Source organism: Manis javanica, chromosome 3 (genome assembly GCF_040802235.1).
Source record: "Manis javanica isolate MJ-LG chromosome 3, MJ_LKY, whole genome shotgun sequence".
In the NCBI taxonomy this organism is placed as follows: domain Eukaryota; kingdom Metazoa; phylum Chordata; class Mammalia; order Pholidota; family Manidae; genus Manis; species Manis javanica.
Genome location: NC_133158.1, coordinates 154,853,329 through 154,874,655, shown reverse-complemented (window position 1 = coordinate 154,874,655; position 21,327 = coordinate 154,853,329). Strand labels below are relative to the sequence as shown.

At 37.5% G+C, this 21,327-nt stretch overlaps 2 protein-coding genes across 5 annotated transcripts in view; one reads left to right on the top strand and one right to left on the bottom strand.

The window, feature by feature from the left end:
• HPS3 (HPS3 biogenesis of lysosomal organelles complex 2 subunit 1) overlaps positions 1–8,484 on the top strand; it is a 39,210-nt gene extending 30,726 nt beyond the window's left edge. For 2 of the 3 annotated variants that reach the window (XM_073232230.1, XM_017679974.3), the window contains exons 15-17: positions 822–1,028; positions 1,661–1,751; positions 7,677–8,484. In XM_073232230.1, the coding sequence (XP_073088331.1) occupies positions 822–1,028; positions 1,661–1,751; positions 7,677–7,795 (417 nt within the window). In that variant the 3' untranslated portion in view covers positions 7,796–8,484. Of the gene's footprint in view, positions 1–821; positions 1,029–1,656; positions 1,752–7,676 lie in introns of all 3 variants that reach the window. The other variant, XR_001856207.3, reaches the window with a different exon arrangement.
• Positions 1–21,327, bottom strand: part of LOC108409401 (ceruloplasmin) — a 55,045-nt gene that overhangs the window by 1,724 nt on the left and 31,994 nt on the right. The window contains exons 12-19 of one of the 2 annotated variants that reach the window (XM_073232228.1): positions 20,819–21,026; positions 19,328–19,467; positions 18,056–18,184; positions 15,543–15,649; positions 13,871–14,087; positions 13,380–13,519; positions 12,128–12,290; positions 9,187–9,327 (exon numbers count right to left, since the gene is read on the bottom strand). In XM_073232228.1, the coding sequence (XP_073088329.1) occupies positions 9,311–9,327; positions 12,128–12,290; positions 13,380–13,519; positions 13,871–14,087; positions 15,543–15,649; positions 18,056–18,184; positions 19,328–19,467; positions 20,819–21,026 (1,121 nt within the window). In that variant the 3' untranslated portion in view covers positions 9,187–9,310. Of the gene's footprint in view, positions 1–9,186; positions 9,328–12,127; positions 12,291–13,379; positions 13,520–13,870; positions 14,088–15,542; positions 15,650–18,055; positions 18,185–19,327; positions 19,468–20,818; positions 21,027–21,327 lie in introns of those variants that run through there. The other variant, XM_073232227.1, reaches the window with a different exon arrangement.

Genomic DNA, 21,327 nt, shown 5'->3' with positions numbered 1-21,327 from the left:
GCAATAGTATTAATACAAATTATTAGGTTCTTAAAATGCTTTCATTTCCTTATATGTTAAGTTTTATTTTTGGTTATATGTGTAGTACATGCTTATCATAGAAAATTTGGAAAATATAGGAAAGTATGAAAAAGAAATAAAATGTGGGCTTTGTCATCCCATCCAGTGAACTGATCTCTGTTTCAAATTTCAGTACTTTTCCAAGGCATTTCTAATGTGCATGTACGTGTGTAGATTTTGCAAAACTGATCATACTTTGAATATGTTGTGTTGAGATTCTTTTACTCATCATTTTGTTATGAGCATTTGCTCATTAGCCTTTGAAAACCATTTGATGGCTATATAATATTCTTTCATGTGACTGGTCATGATATATTTACTCATCCCTTGTTTAATGCTTGATTACTTTTTACTAGCTTTTTACTTCTAGCTTTTCAGTATTATAAATACTTATGTGGTGAACATCCTTGGACACAAATCACTTGACTACAGTGTTGTTTATTTCCATAGGGTAGAATCCTAAAGCTGTCCTGCTAGTTTTACTTTGTGGTCTCTCTATAGTAAAGTCATGTTACTTTAATAATGATTGATTTCTATTAAATAGATTTTTATTCTTTAAATTACAGGTGGTTTTAAGATTATTAATACTTTACTTAGACTTATTAAAAAAATAGCATATGCACATGCTCTAAGGTTGTGCTCTTCCTATCTTTCCTTTTTTGGGCAAATTAAGTTAGCCTTTTTAAAAAATTGTATTCTGTATGTTGTGTTTTAGTCTTTCGGGTGCCTCATTTCATAACGTTTCACTTTTCTGTTCATAGTCTCTTATATGCAGTCCTTCATTTGACATAGCTTCCATTATTCCATTCTTGGAGCCACTGTCAGAAGACACAGTTGCTGGCCTCAGTGTCCGTGTTCTGTGTCGTACACGTTTGAAAGAGTATGAACAGTGCATAGACACGCTCTTAGAGAGATGCCCAGAAGCAATCATTCCATATGCTAATTATGAACTGAAAGAAGAGAATCGGGTATGCTTTTCAGATTATGTCTTTTAGGCTTGATCAGTGATAATCAGATTTGATAATCTTGTTGCCTTTTCTACAAAATGGGAACAAATTATGCCAGTCCAGCCTCATAGGGCTGTGTAGGTCAAATAAGAACATAGGCTTAATATGTGTTTTGACTTAGAGGTTGTTAAAATGTATGGTTGGATGGCGTGTTATCTCCATTAGACATCTCTTGTTTGGACAAGTAAGTTATTACCCAAAGATTTGGGAAACATAATGTATGATGGGAAAATGTTTTCTGGGCTATGTGGTCTTTAGAAATTAGAAGTTTTAGAATTTAGTATTTTTTTTTCCATCTTTCCTTCCACCTAGGAGAAAGCAGAACATGTCTATGTTTCCTCTTGAAAATGACCGTGTACATATGTATAATAGGCATGTCATTAGATTTTCAAGTTAGAGATTTAATTTATGTTACAGTTTAAGCAGAAGACTGGCTGTTTATTGATGTGACTTCTATTGTAACAAAGTTTGACCCTTAACCAAAAGGATGTATTATTATTGCCCTGTGCTTTCCCTGTACAGTCTTATTCTTGTTGGAAATCTGAATATAAAATGCATCAAACTTAAAATTGATTCATTTTCTCCTAAGATAGACTTTGTGGTGGAAAAAACTGCTGCCTGAACTTTGTCAGAGAATAAAATGCGGTGGAGAGAAATACCATCTTTACCTGTCATCATTAAAAGGTAAAAGGATACTTTGTGCTTGATTATAAATTTAATTAAGAGTTTTAGTTTTAGTTTTGATTCAAAGCTGAAGACTTGCTTTCAGCTTTTTCCTTTGATTCTCAAGTAAGGTGAAGAGGGTCTTAGCAGGATCATCTAGAGAGCTTATTTTCAGCATTCATATACTTCCCCATCACATGAGATAGTTATCTATCTCTTATAGCTATAGAGCTGATGCTTTTAAGTTAATCTTTTCAAACATTTGACAAATTATCACTGTCAAGAAAATCCACCTCAGAATCTAAAAAATTTGAATAGCCATTAAGACAATTACATTTTTTATTGATGATCTGAGTACCTAATTTGCTTCATGTAGGAAATTGAGATTATTATTAATCAGAATTGTAAGCAGGTATTGAGGAATGAGAGGTTCTCAAGGATTTAAAAGGTGAGTGTCTCTAAGTTGTGTAGTATCTAAAGCATAGGTTGTTATTGTTTCAATTTTCATAATTCATAGTCATCTATAAATATTGATAGGCATAATGGTTATCAATTTCTCTACTCTTGTACGTTAATATCACTAGTTAATTGTTGACCTGATGACAAAGGTTGTGGTTATATTGACTAAAGTGTGCATAAAATATTAGAAATGGACATTAGTGTTGTAGGTATATTTTCTAGCTGAGGTAACTAATTTTTGAAGTATTTAGGCAGATCCAGTAGCTGTTGGTGGGTGTTTTTCTGAAGATGTGCATTTAAATAAAGTTGTTTGTGGTTTAAATAATATTTGTGATTGGGAGGATGTGGAGGTGACTATTCTAACTTTTTGTCCTACCCATCTCCTTGAGTGAATTTTTGGTTTTCAGAGATGGAAATGTCAGGTGTTTGATTGCCCTGCTTCACTTGCATCAAATTTATCATGTAATTTGGAACTGATGATTTGTGTTAGTTGATCGCTTTCCAGTGTAGACATCCCAGATCTTAGACTTGAGTAGCAACATTATCTTAGTCAGAAGATTCTTTCTTTATCCTTTTCTGATTCACATCCATGGCCTCTCTACCCCAAATTTACCCATTAATCATTCCTCCAAATGTTCCATTTTCTGTATCTTCAAAACATATTTGTGTGTGCACACACATGTATATATATATATGTGTGTGTGTGTGTGTGTGTGTGGCTCATGGGATGAAGTGCTGTGTGTGATTACCTTATAGACTGTCATACCTTGAGAGCTGGTGTAGTGCTTTGTTCATTTTGAATGTTGTATCCTTCCTCCTCACCAGCACTATGCCTCTCTATAGAAAGCACTGTGTAACTACTGAATGATTTGAGAGGGGGACACCTGAATAACTTCAGGTCCATTTTCAAGGGAGGTCTTCTGTCGGCAGCAGGTGTATACCAAGAAGAGACCCGGATTAGAACTGTGTTCCAGGTCTACTACTTACGGAGTGACATGAAGCAAGCTGATTTTTTAATACCCTGGGACTAATAAGAAGTTCAGGATTGACTCTAGAATAAAGTTTTAGGCAAAATTGCAAGATGGTAAGGTTGGAGATGGAGATCAGGTACTTACAGAATATGCTTTAGAGCTTGGGTTTCTTACCTCTCTTAACACAGCATTTCTCATCCCTGGTACTAACATTTTGGACTGAATAATTCTTTTGTGTCTTTGTTGGTGTCCCTGTGCATTTTGGGATGTGTAGCAACATCCCTTGCCTTTACCCACTGAACACCAGAAGCAAGCACTGTCTCAGTTATAACAAAGTATCTCCAGACATTACTAGATATCCTCTGGGGGGTATAATTGTACTAGTCTAGAACCTGTATTACTTTAATGCAGAGCCATTGAAACTGGACTTAGTGGCTGGCTTGTTTCCAGGAAATATTTGTTACCATTCTTGGGATAATAACTCTGCTTATTATTTTTCTAGGAAGTTGTCCATTTCTTCTAGGTTTTCCAGCTTGTTGGCATATAGGTTTTCATAGTAGTCTTTAATAATTCTTTGTATTTCTGTGGAGTCTGTCGTGATTTTTCCATTCTCATTTCTAATTATGTTGATTTGTGTTAATTCTCTTTTTCTCTTAATAAGTTTGGCTAGAGGCTTATCTATTTTGTTTATTTTCTCAAAGAACCAGCTCTTGGTTTCATTGATTTTTGCTATTGTTTTATTCTTCTCAATTTTGTTTATTTCTTCTCTGATCTTTATTATGTCCCTCCTTCTGCTGACTTTAGGCCTCATTTGTTCTTCTTTTTCCAGTTTCCATAATTGTGATGTTAGACTATTCATTTGGGATTGTTCTTCCTTCTTCAAGTGTGCCTGGATCGCTATATACTTTCCTCTTAGGACTGCTTTTGCTGCGTCCCACCGAAGTTGGGGCTTTGTGTTGTTGTTGTCATTTGTTTCTATATATTCCTTGATCTCTATTTTAATTTGTTTGTTGATCCATTGATTATTTAGGAGCATGTTGTTAAGCCTCCATGTGTTTGTGAGCCTTTTTGTTTTCTTTGTAGAATTTATTTCTACTTTTATACCTTTGTGGTCTGAAAAATTGGTTGGTAGAATTTCAATATTTTGGAATTTACTGAGGCTCTTTTTGTGAGCTAGTATGTGGTCTATTCTGGAGAATGTTCCATGTGCACTTGAGAAGAATGTATATCCTGTTGCTTTTGGAGGTAGAGTTCTATAGATGTCTATTAGGTCCATCTGTTCTAGTGTGTTGTTCAGTGCCTGTGTGTCCTTACTTATTTTCTGCCCGGTGGATCTATCCTTTGGGGTGAGTGGTGTGTTGAAGTCTCCTAGAATGAATGCATTGCAGTCTATTTCCCTCTTTAGTTCTGTTAGTATTTGCTTCACATATGCTGGTGCTCCTGTGTTGGGTGCATATATATTTAGAATGGTTATATCCTCTTGTTGGACTGAGCCCTTTATCATTATGTAGTGTCCTTCTTTATCTCTTGTTACTTTCTTTGTTTTGAAGTCTATTTTGTCTGATATTAGTACTGCAACCCCTGCTTTCTTCTCGCTGTTGTTTGCCTGAAATATGTTTTTCCATTCCTTGACTTTTAGTCTATGCTTGTCTTTGGGTTTAAGGTGAGTTTCTTGTAAGCAGCATATAGATGGGTCTTGCTTTTTTATCCATTCTATTACTCTGTGTCTTTTGATTGGTGCATTAAGTCCATTTACATTTAGGGTGACTATTGAGAGATATATACTTATTGCCATTGCAGGCTTTAGATTCGTGGTTACCAAAGGTTCAAGGTTAGCTTCTTTAGTATCTTACTGCCTAACTTAGCTCGCTTATTGAGCTGTTATATACACTGTCTGGAGATTCTTTTCTTCTCTCCCTTCTTATTCCTCCTCCTCCATTCTTCATATGTTGTGTGTTTTGTTCTGTGCTCTTTTTAGGAGTGCTCCCATCTAGAGCAGTCCCTGTAGGATGCACTGTAGGGGTGGTTTGTGGGAAGCAAAATCCCTCAGCTTTTGCTTGTCTGGGAATTGTTTAATCCCACCATCATATTTAAATGATAGTCGTGCTGGATACAGTATCCTTGGTTCAAGGCCCTTCTGTTTCATTGCATTAAGTATATCATGCCATTCTCTTCTGGCCTGTAGGGTTTCAGTCAAGAAGTCTGATGTTAGCCTGATGGGTTTTCCTTTATAGGTGACCTTTTTCTCTCTAGCTGCCTTTAAAACTCTTTCCTTGTCGTTGATCCTTGCCATTTTAATTACTATGTGTCTTGGTGTTGTCCTCCTTGGATCCTTTCTGTTGGGAGTTCTGTGTAATTCCATGGTCTGTTCGATTATTTCCTCCCCCAGTTTGGGGAAGTTTTCAGCAATTATTTCTTCAAAGAGACTTTCTATCCCTTTTCCTCTTTCTTCTTCTTCTGGTACCCCTATAATACGAATATTATTCCTTTTGGCTTGGTCACATAGTTCTCTTAGTGTTGTTTCATTCCTGGAGATCCTTTTATCTCTCTCTATGTCAGCTTCTATACGTTCCTGTTCTCTGGCTTCTGTTCCTTCAATGGCCTCTTGCATCTTATCCATTCTGCTTATAAATCCTTCCAGGGATTGTTTCACTTCTGTGATCTCCTTCCTGACATCTGTGATCTCCCTCCGGACTTCATCCCATTGCTCTTGCATTTTTCTCTGCATCTCTGTCAGCATGTTCATGATTTTTATTTTGAATTCTTTTTCAGGAGGACTGGTTAGGTCTGTCTCCTTCTCAGGTGTTGTCTCTGTGATCTTTGTCTGCCTGTAGTTTTGCCTTTTCATGGTGATAGAGATAGTTTGCAGACCTGGTACGAGTGACTGCTGGAAGAGCTTCCCTTCTTGTTGGTTTGTGGCCTTCCTCTCCACCTTTGCAAGGCGCTGGGTTCTTGCAGGTGTGGATGTGGTCTGGATGTTGTCCTGTGTCCTCTGGTCTCTATTTTAGGAAAATTTTCTTTGTTATATTTTCATAGCTCTATGTGTTTTTGGGAGGAGATATCCACTGCTGTACTCACACCACCATCCTGGCTTCGCCCCCAACTCTGCTTATTATTAACAATTCTTCTAATGTAGTAAATTACAAAAATAAAGTTGAAAAAGTCATTTAAAAAAATACCACCAGCCAGAAATAACAGTTCAACATTTGATGAATATTTTCTAAACACTTTGGAGGATTTGAAGTACTTTACAGATTTAAGATTTGATGTTTTTCTTGGAATTACAACCTGAATTAGCTCCTCACTGGTTGGCAGAAGAGGAGAATTAGGCAGTGGCGAGATTTTTGTTGGATCTATAATCTCTCCATACTAGCCCTCCAACTCACATTTTTGTATCTAGGATACTACTTTTAGGCACCATATTTTGGCTAGATAAAGTGGTTTGATAGGAAAGCATTGATAATTCATGTTACATGCCTCTTGAAAACTATCAAGACTCTTTAGTTTATCAGATGTGCAGTATTTTAATTCTCAAAGGACTCTAGAAGCTAGAAGATGGTACCACTACATTGTAGATGAGGAAAGGAGGACTTAGGAAGTTAAAGTCACCTGGAAAGTAGGTAGAAGAGTCCAATCCCTGCCTGAGTGTCTGATTCCAGAGCTAGGGGTCTTTCCCATACATGGCTCCTGCTCCATTTATTAACATTCTAGCAAAAAGGGGAAGTCCTTACTTTGTGTTAAGGATGTTTTACTTTGCTGAATATTGGACAGATGGCTTTGGATCAGTGCACACAGACCTGAGCAGGAATTTTTATATTTCAGTAGATGGAATAAAGCAGTGACCATGCCAGCATCACACAGGGAATGGCACTGAACTGTTTAAATTGTTTTTAAGTGTTATCCCTTATTTTCCCAGCAGAGGGCAGCATGTATGTAGCAAAGATCAATAGAATAATAAAATTGCATAGTTACCTTTACAAAAAGGTTTACCAAATTCCTTAATATTGAAGATGTACACTAGAATGCAGTTGTGGAAGAAAAAACAAGTGGTCATAAAAGCAGATCTATGCTTATTACTAACATGAAAATCTCATAATAGGGAATAACTGATAGAGGAAAATGTCATCCAGCCATTAATAGCATTTTCTGGCCCAGCAAACAATATTTATAAATTAGCTGCAGTATAGTCCTAACATTAAAAATAGTATTCAAGGATTGTGTTTTTCTTTAGAGGGTAATAGAAGTGTATCTTTTTTAAATGTAATAATCCAGCAATGAAATAGTGAATTCAGATTGCATGGAACTAATATAAACTTCAAAGCATTCTAGAAGGAATTAATAAGAAACTACTAAAACCATAAAGTAGCCTATGGATTTATGAGACAGATTTATTTTTCTTTTGTAGTTGTAACATTTTGTTACCTGAACTAACTTCTAATTGGTTGAGTGATAGGAGATTGGATGAAAAAAAAAACAGTCTTTCAGTTCTAATTCAGATATTCTTTCCTACCAACAGAAACATTGTCAACTGTTGCTGTGGAACTAGAACTAAGGGATTTCTTGAATGTCCTCCCAGAAGATGGCACTGTAGCATTTTTCTTGCCATACCTTCTTTACTGCAGTAGAAAGAAATAACTGACTTAAAGGTATCATTTGAAAAATAACACAATACCATATGAGACTGAATTTTTAAAGTTCAATAGCAGGTAAAATAAAGGATTTTCAAATTGAATATATACATATATTAAAATGCTTTCAGGCAGCTTATCTTACCATGTAATGGTATTATTAGTTTCTTAATTTATGACCTGAATCCATTTAATTGTCCAGAATGTAAAAAAGCTATAAGACATAAGAATTTCCTCAAATAAGGCAAATATTTTTAAGGTAGAGACTGGTTTTTATTCCGAGGAACATCAATTCACTGTTTTGGGAGACTTGACAATATTTTTCATCCCAGAAACACAAGGAAACATTTTTTAAGTATGTTTGAAAGAATGTCACAGAATTTAATCTTCCTGATTTTTCCAGATTTCTCTTTTGGGTCACTTTTTAAAAATACCATTTTCTTTGAGAAAGATGTTAAAGGTTTCCCACAGTAAGGGATTCAAATTTTAATTTCCTGTTACATTTAAAACTTATGTTGTTTCTCTCTGAATCAAATGAAGTAGAAGTTTACAAAGCTAACTTTCTTATGTGGCTATTAACATAATTTGTTGAATGCATGTTTTTCAGCCAGCCTTGATTCTGTTTTTTGTTTTGTACTTCTGCTCTTTTAGCTAGAGTGTATGTGAAAGTAAATAAATATATCATTGTATTCACAACTGTGTCTTCTTTTTAATCTCTTACTAAAAATTTTGAATCCAAGTTCAGCCAATTGACAGGGTGCCTTGACTTTAGTCGAGGCTGGGCGGAAATGCCATTCCCCTAGTGTCTGCCATAACTGTGTTTTGAAACTTTTCCCTGGTGGCAGTGTTCATCTTCACCAGAAGTTAACCTATCAAACTGTTTCTAAATTGTGCCTTTCTCCAGTTTCAGATTAACACCCTTTTGACCATCTCTTCAAGGGTTCACAAAACTCAGATTGGTATTTTTATTTTATGTCATTTAAATTTTTTTTTATTATTTATTTTTAAATTCATTTTTATTTTTTAATTTAATTTTTTATTTTACTTCCTCAACACCTGTGCCTTTTGCCCACTGGTTCATTAAGAATAACGTCAGCAGCATGTTGGAGGAACTGATGGGAAGCCAATGGTTGGAAACGTTTCAATGAATCTTAATAATGGTCCTTATCCTTTGAGCACCATCAAGGACAACATATATATATGTATATAGTGTGTGTGTGTGTGTGTGTATGTACATGCATGTGTGTGTGAATAGTTTGTAAAGCCATAATGGTGGTGATGTGAGTGGCTTATGTGAATTAATTATATTACCTAGTGTATTAGATCAGTCATAATATAGTCTGTTGATCTTTTCATATGAAACAAGGTAATACCGTTTCCCCAACAGATGCACAGAAGTGTGTTTTCATTCTTTTTTAATGTTTATAGCCATTCAAAAATAAACATTCTATTCAGCACTTCACATACAGTGTGTATGAATCATTTTTTTTCCTTTTTTTCACTTATCACCAAATTATTTCTTTCAGCCAGACTTGGTCTCTATAGAAAAAGAAATTTTAAGACCATTATTAAAAATAGCACCATAGTCTCCCCTTATCCACACTTTAAGTTACCCGCAGCCAACCACAGTCTGGGAGTAGATGATCCTCCTGATGTATTGTCAGAAGGTCACTAGTAGCATCATGCTGTGTCACAGAGCCTATGTCATTCCCCTCCCTTTATCTCATCAGGGAGGCATTTTATCATCTCACATCATCACAAGAGGAAAAGGGCAAGGACAGTACAATAAGATATTTTGAAAAAAGAGACCACATTCACATAACTTTTGTTACAGTATATTGTTATAATTGTTCTCTTTCATTGTTAGTTATTTATCACTTATTGTACTTAATTTATAAATTAAAATTTATCATAGGCATGTGTGTATAGCAAAAAACAGTATTTATAGGGTTTGGTACCGGCATGGTTTCAAGCATCCATTGGGGGTCTTGGAACGTCTCTTGTGGATAAGGGGGGACTACTGTATATATCATGGTTAAAAAAGTTAGTACATGATGCTTTAAATGTATGCTAATTTTTAAGTGTTATTTTATTTAATCTTTATATTTTTCTAACTTTTACATGTTTAAAAATACATCTCTCATTCCAGTACTGCTTTATTTTAAGAAAAATTACTTGTCACATGACCTTATTAATTATAAAGAGAAAAATAGTAACTTTATAATGGAGAAACCTGGCAGACACTTCCTTCAATAAATCTCAAAGTTAACATAACCAGTAAGGGAACAAATCAGTTTTTTGTGGCTCCTGACATGGGTACTGAGAAAAACACAATATCACTTCTGGGAAAATCTTGCCAAAAAATGCATAATCTGAATCTAAGCATGAGGAAACATTAGACAAACCCAAACTGAAAGACATGCTACAAAGTAACTGCCCTGTATTCTTTAAAAATGTCAAAGTCCTGAAAGACAAACTGTTCCAGACCAAGGGAGACTAAGAAAACATGGCAGCTGAGCACAATGCATGAGTGGGATTTTCTTTTTCTGTGAAAAAATAATTGAATAAAATATTCAATTACTGATTCAGATAATTAGTGAAGTTTGAAAAGGTAGTATTGAATCATTTTTAATTTCCTGATTTGGTAGGTGTATTGTGTTATTGTATGAGAATATCCTTGTTTTTAGTGAATATGAGTGTACATATGTATATTTATAATATGGGTAGTGTTTGCATATAGAGAGAGGAGGAGATAGAATGAGAGAGCAAATGTGGCCTTGTAATGAGGAATCTGGGTGAAGGCATATGGAATTTTTTGTACTAATAACTTCTCAGAAGTTTGACATTGTGCCCAGAAAGTTCTTAAAAATTCCTTTTCATTGAATTAACTTGTGGTTGTTAGATATTTACCAAGCAGAATATTGTATTGTATTTGTGTAGTTACTAGAAATACAGAACATACAGTTTTTTCCTACAAGGAACTTAAAACTAAGCAAGCTTTTTTCCTTCAGACTGCTCCAAAGGTTATTTGACCATCATAATATGTTTGTGAAAGACCCAAGAGCAAAAATGAAAACTTTTTATTTGCACTAATGGTAATCTTTCAGTGAGTTTTACTTTTTGAAATATATTTACTTCTATATTTAATTCCATTTATATGTTCCCTTTTATGCCGGGTTTTGGAGGAAACAAAAGGAGTTGTTTTCTCTACATCATTTCCCCCTGTTGGATTTGCCATTGCCAATTACAACAATTTTGAACTCAGAAGACCCAGGAAACACCAAAGCCTGCAACCACAAAGCAAAAATTTCACTGTTTATACAACACATTTCATTAGTGTTTATCTGTAAGAGGACTGATCATGTTCCTGTTTTTCTATAGTGTGTGTGTGTGTGGGTGTGGGTGTGGTTGTGGGTGCGTGCGTGCACACGTGCGTGCACACATGTCTGCATGGGAGAAGTTCTGATGTTGGGGTGGGAGGAGCAGGGAATTTAGATTCTGTTTTTTCCTGGACCTTTGCTATGGTCTGAATGTTTGTGGTCACCCCTGCCCCCCAAATTCATATGTTGAAAACCTAATGCCATGGCTGTAAGGTCTTTGAGAGGTGATTAGAGCATGAGGGTAGGATTAGTGCTTTTATAAGAGACGCCTTAGAAAGGTAGCTTCTCGCTTCCACCAGGCGAGAAGTCTGCCACCCAGAAAAGGGCCCACTCCCAGCCATGCTCGCATCCTGACCTCACACTGAGCCTCCAGAACTCTGAAAATGCATTGCAGTTGTTAGCTTCCCAGTCTGGTATTTTGTAGCAGCTCGAAAGGACTAAGGTAATCATTGATAAACAGTAATCAGTGATTCCTCCTCTTCCCTCGGAAGCACAGGAAGACACTGTTCTACCTGACTATTTGAAATTATATTGGTTATTTGGGGCTTTTGGGAGTGGCCTTTCTTGTGTGCCAGGTACTGCCTAGGAGAAAAGTTAATGTTTACTCTTAAGAAAGATTAAATTATAAATGTGTCTTTTGTAAGTCATGGTTAGTTTCTCTGTAACAAAAAAACATGTGACTACTCCCTTCTATCAATTTTAGGAATAATTACATCAGGTTAGTGTCAATTTTTATTAACTTAGGGACAATTGGTGCTGTTATCAGTGCCAGCCAACAGAAGATAAGCAGTATCCCACACCATTTAGCATTAAAAAAAAATTCCTTTTGGTGGTAGAAAAAGAGGAAATCAGAACAACAAATTCACACTGTTACATATTGGGGGAAGTATTTGGCCAAGTAGTGCATCTTAATTATATTCTTGATATATGACTTCTAGAATTACTAACTAGACACTCACCTTTATTTGGTAGAACAGTGTAAGTGGTTTCCATTCCTGCATGAATGTGGTCAGTTACGTGGCAGTGGAGTAACCAAGTTCCACTTGCTTTTGGAGACATTTCTAGGGTTTGGTATGTCCCCGGGAAAATGTCAAAGACATCAGAACTATAAACGCCCCTGTGCTAATTGGAAAAATAACAAATATTACATAATGTTTATTATGTGTGAGAGTTCATTCAAATAATCTTTATTGGCCAGCTCAGGGATGTTGGAAAAACAGATAACCCTGCATATTTCTGTGTGTAATACAAACAGATATGTGGTCCTTGTTTTCTTGCTAAAACCTTGGCACGATGAATAGGCCCTTAAGTGGGTTTGAAGGAAAGGTGATGGGAGTGAATTCCGGAATCAGGATTACCTATTAGCCCTTACACTTCCTTCTGGTTTGCCTTTTTATCAGAGCACTGGAGTCACATAAGGGAACTTAGCTGTGGCCCCACTTCAGCCCTAATCTCACTTTGGTCAACCAGTCCTAGCTTAACATGTCTGTGAAACTTTGGGGCAAAAAAGGTGAAGAAGGAGCATAAATGGAAGCTAGCGGAGAAGCCAAAACCAGGGGCAGTTCTGGTAGGGTCTTAATTAGACACAGAATGCTTGGATGTTCTGCAGAATCCAAAGTCTACCAAGAATATAAGACCTGTGTAAACCAAAATGCAGGTAGTAAAATGGCCTTTTCTGCAGTGTGCTTCATGGTAGCTTCTGAATTTTCTACATTAACTCAAAGGTAAGAAAAAAGCATTTCCACATGTGCTACTGACACCTGCTAAAAGCAGTACTGGGTGAGAAGTAGATGTAGTATTGAGATCTATGAACCAATCAGTTGCCTACAACAAACTGATGATCTTACTCACTTCAAGCCATGTTAGATCCAGAATTTAGAACAGGCAGTGATTATAATAAAGTCTTGTCTCTACCCTCTGGTCAATCATGAACATTTCCTACTCTGCTAAAAATTCCATTCAGATGCCTTGCCCAGGAATATGTGAGCAGAACCCCATGAGAATCCTGTAAAAACTAAATCCAAGAAAGAGCCCAACATGTAACAAAGGTCAGTAACAGCACTTGAAATTGCTGTGTACCACACTCTTTGAAAATAATTTAGTTGTCTAGAAACTTTCAACTTTCCAGAAGTCTCTCTGAGGAAATTTTTTTTCATTTATATTAAAACATTTTCAAATAAAGCAGGAATAACAACCATGAATGGCTCTTACCTTGTACTGAAAACTGTGGCCGTGGAAGTGTACTGTGTGCAAGTCTATTTCATTGCCCATTCCCATCAGATACCAGTTGACTTCATCTCCCACATGCATTGTGAGGCCTTGGAGGTTCCCATACATTCTTCCATTAATAGCTGAGGAAAGCACATGATTTTTTTGTTACCTTTCAGGATATTTTAAACTAAACTACTTCACAGAAAAGCTGACTGTTGGGTTAATGTATGGGATCTCTTTGAGATAACAGAACTATTTCACTATAGATGGGGGAAATGGATACTCTTAAGATGAATAATGTCACTGATTTCTAGTCACTTAGCACCAAAATCTTTAATCCTAATTGTGAATTTATTTAAAAGGGAACAAGACTTTGGAATCAGGAAAGTGAACCAAGTGAGGCAGAAGTGGTATATTATAAAATGAAATAAATGAATACAAAGTAATTATATTTAGAAGAAAAGGGAAAAAGAGGTTTTTGAATAACATACCGTGCATTTTATTGCTTTCTATGAATTCATCATTGTCTTTGTTTACTTTCTCAGGGTGTTCAGAGTATGTTTTGATGTTGTCATCTAAGTACCAAGATTCATTCTCATCAAAAACGAGGAACAGAAGGGAAAATTCCAGTTTCTTTATGGGATTGAATGTTTTTATGTAAGATCTCCGACAGACAATCAGTGGGCCAATTAATCCACTGTAGAGATCCTAAAAACAAGCAAAAATGTCAGTCGTTCCTGTGACATAAGTCAGGATTTCAGAGAACTAGGGCTTTACCACCCATGACCTCAGGCATTTCAGAGGGACTGATTCAGATAGTAGACCGAGCAGTGTGGTACTGTCAAGCCAGTAACTTTCCACTTAAAGTAGTTAATTGCAGCAATGTCATGTGGGTGATGCAGAAGTAACATAAATGTGTTCAGAGGCCAAATATTACTCAGCTAATGAGCAGCAGTTTAAAAGAACCCCAAATGAACAGTGTTGGCTTGCCTATTGCATAAGCCAAGCACTATGCCAGTCTTTAAAAATCCAGAGGTGAATTAAAGCTCCTGTCCCCCAGAAACTCAGTCTAGTAGAAAAAAGGTTACCAGAATTGAACTACTTTGTGATGGAGGTATATAAAGCACTAATAAACACAAAAGGAAGACCACAATTGACTTAAATCTGAGAGGTTTGGTTTGGCTGGGCATCAGTAATGGCAGATTACGTCTTGAGGGGCCTTGTGTTATATTGTGTTCAGGAATTTTAGGTTTTGTTTTGTGGGTCATAGGTGACCATTGAAAAATTGAACAGAAAATGGCAGCATGTTTGCATTTTAGACCAATCATCCTGGTGATGGAGTGCAGGAAGTCTTGGAGGGGGAAGAGATGAGACTGGGAGGCCGGCAATAGATGGAGCAAATTACAAGGATATGTATGTGGAGATGAAGAGAAGGAATGGACTGAGCTGTACTATGAAGGTGGGTGATCTGAATGTGTGAGCTGGGGGAAGAGTCAAGTACTTCATACCTAGTATTCTAGCTTGAGGAAATTGAGTAGATTTGGTACTGGTGGAGCTGTTTATTACAGCAGTAAATACAGGAAGAGGTGGAGGAAGATACCAGTGTCCATTTTAGACCTGCTGAGCCTCCAGTGCCTGTAGGATATGCAGGTGGAGATGAGCAGGAGGCAGGTATAAAGACAGGTCTGGACTCAGGAGAAATTTGGACTAGAGATTTAACTCTACAAGGGAATCTTGGCACAAGTTCTGATTTGTAGTTGCTGAATGTTCTGTTGGTTTTGAAATATTTACACAAACAGCAGCTTTAGTTGTATTGTGATTGATTGCTAAGATCAGTGTTTTTGTTATATTAATAATAGAGCTCTGGAATCATATACCTCAGTTCTTTGAGTTCAATGTATTTTCATGTCAAAAGGGAAAAAAAACTATACTGATTAACATTTAATTCTGTTACCCATAATCAGCAGTCATAGAGTTCGTATAGTTATAATTAACATCCTTAAAAATAAACCAAAAAAATGAGACCAAAGTGAACTACAGAGCAACTTACTTTCATGGGATTTTAATGGAGAATTGGACCACAGGAAATCTGTAACCTTATCTTCCTCCAATTGTGTGTCTATTTGGGGAATTTTTAAAAAACACAAATGATTTATAGTTTACCTTAACTTGATCCACAGTTGAATAGTAAACCCATGGAATACAAGCAGAATCCTCTATTCCCGCTCCAGATCTTTCTGGGATTTTCCATATGTAAGTGCGAGTTTCACCTAAATTAATCAAGTGTTAATGTATCTGGCTATATCTGCTATATATTTGATTTGATATATGTACTAATTCTTAATGACCAGTTACCCAGAAACTGGAAATGTCAAGATAACTAGTTTTAAAGAATAGTGGTACTCAGAATTGTTTTCAGCAATTAAGTTTTAAGGCAAACTAAGAAATACTTTTATATCTTCTTTGTCAGTTATGAAATAACTAGCCGTGGCTTACACACAGTGCCACCAAGCCAGGAAGTATCAATGCCAATATCACAGTTGGAAGAAACTGCACCAGAACTTTTCTTCACTTGATGTTTCTTTAATATACATTTTTCTTTTCATTTGTCAAGCGATCTTCCCCCGTCCTGGCCCCTACTCCACACTCCTCTCTGTGTATCCGGACCATCCTGTGCAATTCCCTTGACCTTACCATGGCCTTCCTTTGCTCCTTTCTCACCGTTATCCTCAGAGATTTCACAGTTCCTGGGGAGGAGCCATTAGACCTCTTGAAGTCATGTGTCACTGTGTCACTGACCTGTCACAATGACCTCCTCTTTAGTCTGTCCCATTCTGTTGTACATACGTTATTCTGTCACAACTCTGTCACAGGACACAACCACACCCCAGGCCTTGACACAGCTTCTTATCTTGCCCTTTTGATTTGTTCTCAGCTCTTATCCAGCCTGACCTCCTCTTCCAGGCACCTCAGGGTTTCCTGTTCGGCTGTTCACAGGACCTTGACTTTTAGCCACGGCCACTCACTGTCCGCTGCATTTGCATAGACCTCACCACTACACATTCATGCTGTCAGACTTCAATTACCTGGAGCCTAATGAACCTTTGTTAGGGGATCAAACAGGACATGAGGAGTGGTCTCAGGGGATGTGGTAAACTTTCTCGTTTGTCCTCAGGCCCTCTATCTTACCTGCCATATGTCCTCACCCTTTTTCTAAGAACATTTCACTGAGAATATAAAGGTGTGGATTCTCTGCCTGGACACACTGTCTCTTCATTTATACTCTTATTAGCATGAGCTGAAAAATAACACTTCCTTCTGTTCTCCATTCCCCACCCCAGTCTCTCTGCCACCAGCAGTCTATGCTGAACACCTTGGAGCTGTCCTTTCCTGACGTTCCCTGATGACCCCTCTCTCAGGAGGTCCTTTTAGCTTTACCTTTAAAACAGAACCAGAATATGGCAACTCACCACTTCAGCTCTTCCACCCTGGTTCAAGTCTCACTTTTTTTTTTTTACCAAGATTGCTATGATAGTCCCTTAACTAATCATTGATTCTGCCCCTGTCCCCTGTATAGTCACTTGTTCACACATCAGCCAGAACAGTTCTTTAAAAAGTGTGCATTGGATTATCACTCTCACGTGGGTTTTTAGAATAAAATCTAAGATTCTAACATGGCCTTTGTAGCCCCCTTCCTCTCACCTCTCACTGCCTCTGCCCTGGATCTCATCTCAGGCTGTGACTGTTCTGCCCTGGCCTCTGGCCTCATTGCTGTTCCTCAGACACACCAACCCTGCTCCCACCTCAGGACCTGGAATGCTTTTCCCCGCAGCTCCCTGTGGCTCATTACTTCTTACCATTTATGTGTCTTCACCAGAGGCATCTCCTCTGAGAAGCGCTCCTGGCCATTCTACCTAAAATAGCATCCTTGTTACTTACTCTCCTTCATCTACCTTTGTCTTTTTCACAGCACTTTTACAATGTAATGCTGTATATGTATTTGTTTATTGTTTATTTCTCTTGGAAGAATGTGTGGGTCACAAGCACAGGGCCTTTTATTCTATCCCCTAAATTGACAAGGGCAACTCTATAATTTGTTTTCTCATATGTGATATATTTGAGAACTGCTAAATTACTGAGAAATGGTCCTTTCCTAGAAGCCAACTTTACAATAGAAGAAAAATACAGTTTTTATTAAGGAAAATTCATGTATTTAGTCTATTTCAGCTTTTACTCTGAGCTCCTAGTACTTGACAGATATCGGACCTGATGCAGAGGATTTAAAATTCCAAGTGACAGTCTCTGCTGCTAGGACCCTGTCTTCAAATACAGGCATGGAAACATTCAGCCAAACACAGCACAGTAAATGCTACCCGGGGTCTGTTCTAGCTGAGCATGGAGAGATCATCTCTGCTTATGCAGCTTATGTATTATAGATGTCCCGTACCATCAGATAGTATCCTTAACAGCTCTCCATTTCTGGGGGGCACCAGGGAGGAATGTTCGTGTAGACATGCATACGCACAGACATACCTCCCTGTGTGTTGTCCTAACCCCTTCCTTCACTTCCTCAAGACACACTCATTTGGAAGAAACATCTCTCTGATAACAATCATTTGTGGACAGGCTGTAAATTCTATTAAACTGCACTCTGGGTCCACCCCCACCCTGAGTACCTGGTAAAGTTGGAGTCACTGTAGAACTCTCTGTTTTCACCCCATGAGAATGAATTGAGTAGGACCTTGTGGCCATGTTTTTAAAGATAATGTTAACTTTGTCTCCAACATCCGCATGAAGTTGTGGACCTGGCAAGAGTGAAAAGGAAGAGTGGTTGATCCACATGTCAGATTGGAAATCCTAATTCAAGTAGTAAAAGCAAAGATCAGATGACTTTCTTAGTATTAAGGGCAAAGTCTGTTTTTTGTTGTTTTCTGTGGCTTCGTGCTGTAGTACTTTTGGATTTATACCTGGTCTCACAGGATTCAAGACAAAAACACTAGTAATACACTGCCTGTACAAATGGAGATGATGGGTGCATCTCTTGACATAGATTCCTAGGGAGGTGTTGGACTGAGAGTCCCATGCAGGTGAGGGCCTGGCCGTGGTGAGGCAGCTTTCACCTCCTTTGGGCAGGAGTCCTTAGGCAGGACTTGCTCTCCTTTCTCAACATCTGGACTTCTGGGTTTGACAGGGTGAGTGGGGCCAACGCTCCCATTCCTACCCTCCTTCTATCCAATCTTAGCTTGTATCCTGCCTGGGAGTTGCTGTGACCCAGCAAAAATGCCATTCTTATGGGGGTCTTATTCCAGAGGCTGAGGAGAGCCAAGCTCTAGGGAACTGTTCATGTGAAAACAGTGGGGTGGGGTGGGGTGTTGCCTCTACTTGGTAATTTTCTAAAGAATTTCTAAGACCCGTGTCAGTCAAGTTCATAGACATTCCATCTTAGAATGATTCCTAGGAAATTAAAGGCAACTTTTCCCCACCTTGTGTGGAAGAACACTTTTTCCTTTCCTCATTTACTTATCTTTGTGTACATTTCTTCTTGGAGTTAGTCATTTTTATCTTACCTTTGAAAGTAAATAGTTTCTTTCTACGATTTTTTTTTGGAGGGGTGGGATAGTGGAGAATTTGATAAGAATTTCATTAGAAAGTAATTTTTAGGAATTTCATCCACACTGTAGGCATCAATTTGATAAATACCAAGTGTATACAATTTCATTAGTATATGGGATAATACATTGTTTTTCTGACAGAAATAATATTGTATTATGCCATATTTAGCAGATACAGGCTTCTCATATATTTACTGAATAGCCTTTATTTTTCATTTTTATTTGAATAACTTTCATATGTGAACCCATATGAATTAGACCCATAGACATGGACTATGGCTGCAGGTGGCACCATCTCACTGACCCACAGATGATGAACTGGAGCTGTTCGCCTACCTAGAACTCCCAGATGTTCTTCTTCAGCTCTTCTCTCCACTGGGATTCTGAATGAGCTATCAGTGTATTGTCGATATACAACTTTCCTGTACTTGGAGCCTATGTAAAATTCTTCCTTGTCTAAAAATGCATTCGAAACACTGAAAAATCATATATACAATTAAGGTTAGTATTTGTTTTCATGCAAATGGAAGTTAAGTTTTAAATTTCAAATAAAAATATATAAGAAGAAATAGAAAATTAAACATATAAGTGATTATGCTAGTTTTTAGTATCACTCTACCATTTCATCAGGAAAGAATAAGACCTTAAAAAAAGATAGGTGTGGTAGGAAGCACACTTAGCTAGCAGAGTCCTGGCCCCAACTCTGCCTCTAGCTAAAGTGACCTCCAGCTAGTCATTGCCTGTCAGATTCTCAATTTCTTTACCCCTAAACTGAGATATTAATGAGACCTAAGGTTTCTCATCTCTAAGGTTTCTTTACAGCTTTAAAATTTCATGCATCCAGATTTCACCAATTAAATGCTTTCTGGTCAATAGGAAATGAAATGGCCCTATTTTTCCTGCCATTTCCTTTACTTAAAGTTTTCATTTATTACTGATGGCTTCTGTAGCCTTTGACCATTTTACCCTAATCACTGAAATAACCTTTTACTCCTTGACACAGCCAATCATATGCACCATCAGAGTCAAACTAACTGGACAACCTTTGCTTAGCTAAGACCTTATGATGGGTTACCACTCATTTTGCACACCCCAGACCTGAACACATGCCCATCCCAGCCTCTCAAATCATATCCAAGGATTAGTACATGACTTAAGAGACGATAGAGGGGAAATTGCTGGAAAAAGTATGAAAGGGTTAATTAGAAGTATATAGTGATGTGGCTCTAAATGTAATGTTTCTGAAGTTCCTATAAGAATCCTTTGCTTCCATTTATTCATACTGAACTTATTTCTTACATTTCCATAATATACATGTTATTGGTGATTTTGAACCATATTTTCTTGTAAGTTCTTGGAGGACACAGACCATATCTGCTCTACTATCCTCAAGAATTTAAAATATTCTTCCACCCATAATAGTATATAAAGAGCATGTTCTGAACAATTGATTACTGGACTGGACTAATTACAAAATCTTTGGAGGAAAGACAAGCAGCAAACAGTTGAAAGGAAAATGTTATTTTAGCTCTGAAGTTAGGTGGTTTTTTTTTTTGGCTTAAGTTTGAAAATCAGTGACAAGATGAAGGCACACAAATGTGAGAAGACAGTCCAATAGAAAAGAAAGTAAGTGGAGTGAATCAAATGAAATAAATGGAAAATTTTCTCGGAGAAAATCAAGCAGAAATTTGGAGGGATGTTTCCTAGGAAGCTTTTTGTTTCTGTTGGCATTGTTTCATGTTTATGCTTGCTTTTCTAAAATTTAGCAAAATTCTTATTCTTTGACAGAGAAAACTAAAAAATTAGGAGTGAGAGTCTGGACATTACTTTTGCTCTTGTAAGTGGTGCAACTCCTTTTCCCATTCCCTGCTTGGGGAGTAATCCCATTCCATCTCCACTGCCGCGATGTAGTAAGTCCTCTCCCCCAGGTAGAGGGTGAGGTCCTCAGACAGCCGACTGCATTGGTTCACCATGTATTTTTGCTTCATGCCACCGGTGTAGTGATCAGTTGTGAGGCACTCAACATCAAAAGTCCCTGGAATGGTAAATAAGAAAGCCTGTCGCTCCTTTGCTCAGCACCTTCTGTGGCTCTCATCTCATTAAGGATCAACAACAAAGTCCTTAATGTGGCCTCAGTTAGATGATGTGACTTTTCACACCTCTGATTACATCACCTACCACATCACTGCTCCAGCCACATAGGCCTCCTTGCTGTCCTTAGAATAAGTCAAGGGTGTATGTAGCTACCTCAGGGCCTTTGTACTTGCTGTTGCCTCTACCTGGAACACTTCTCCCCATAATACCTGCATGGCTTGTGTCCTCACTTCATTCAAGCT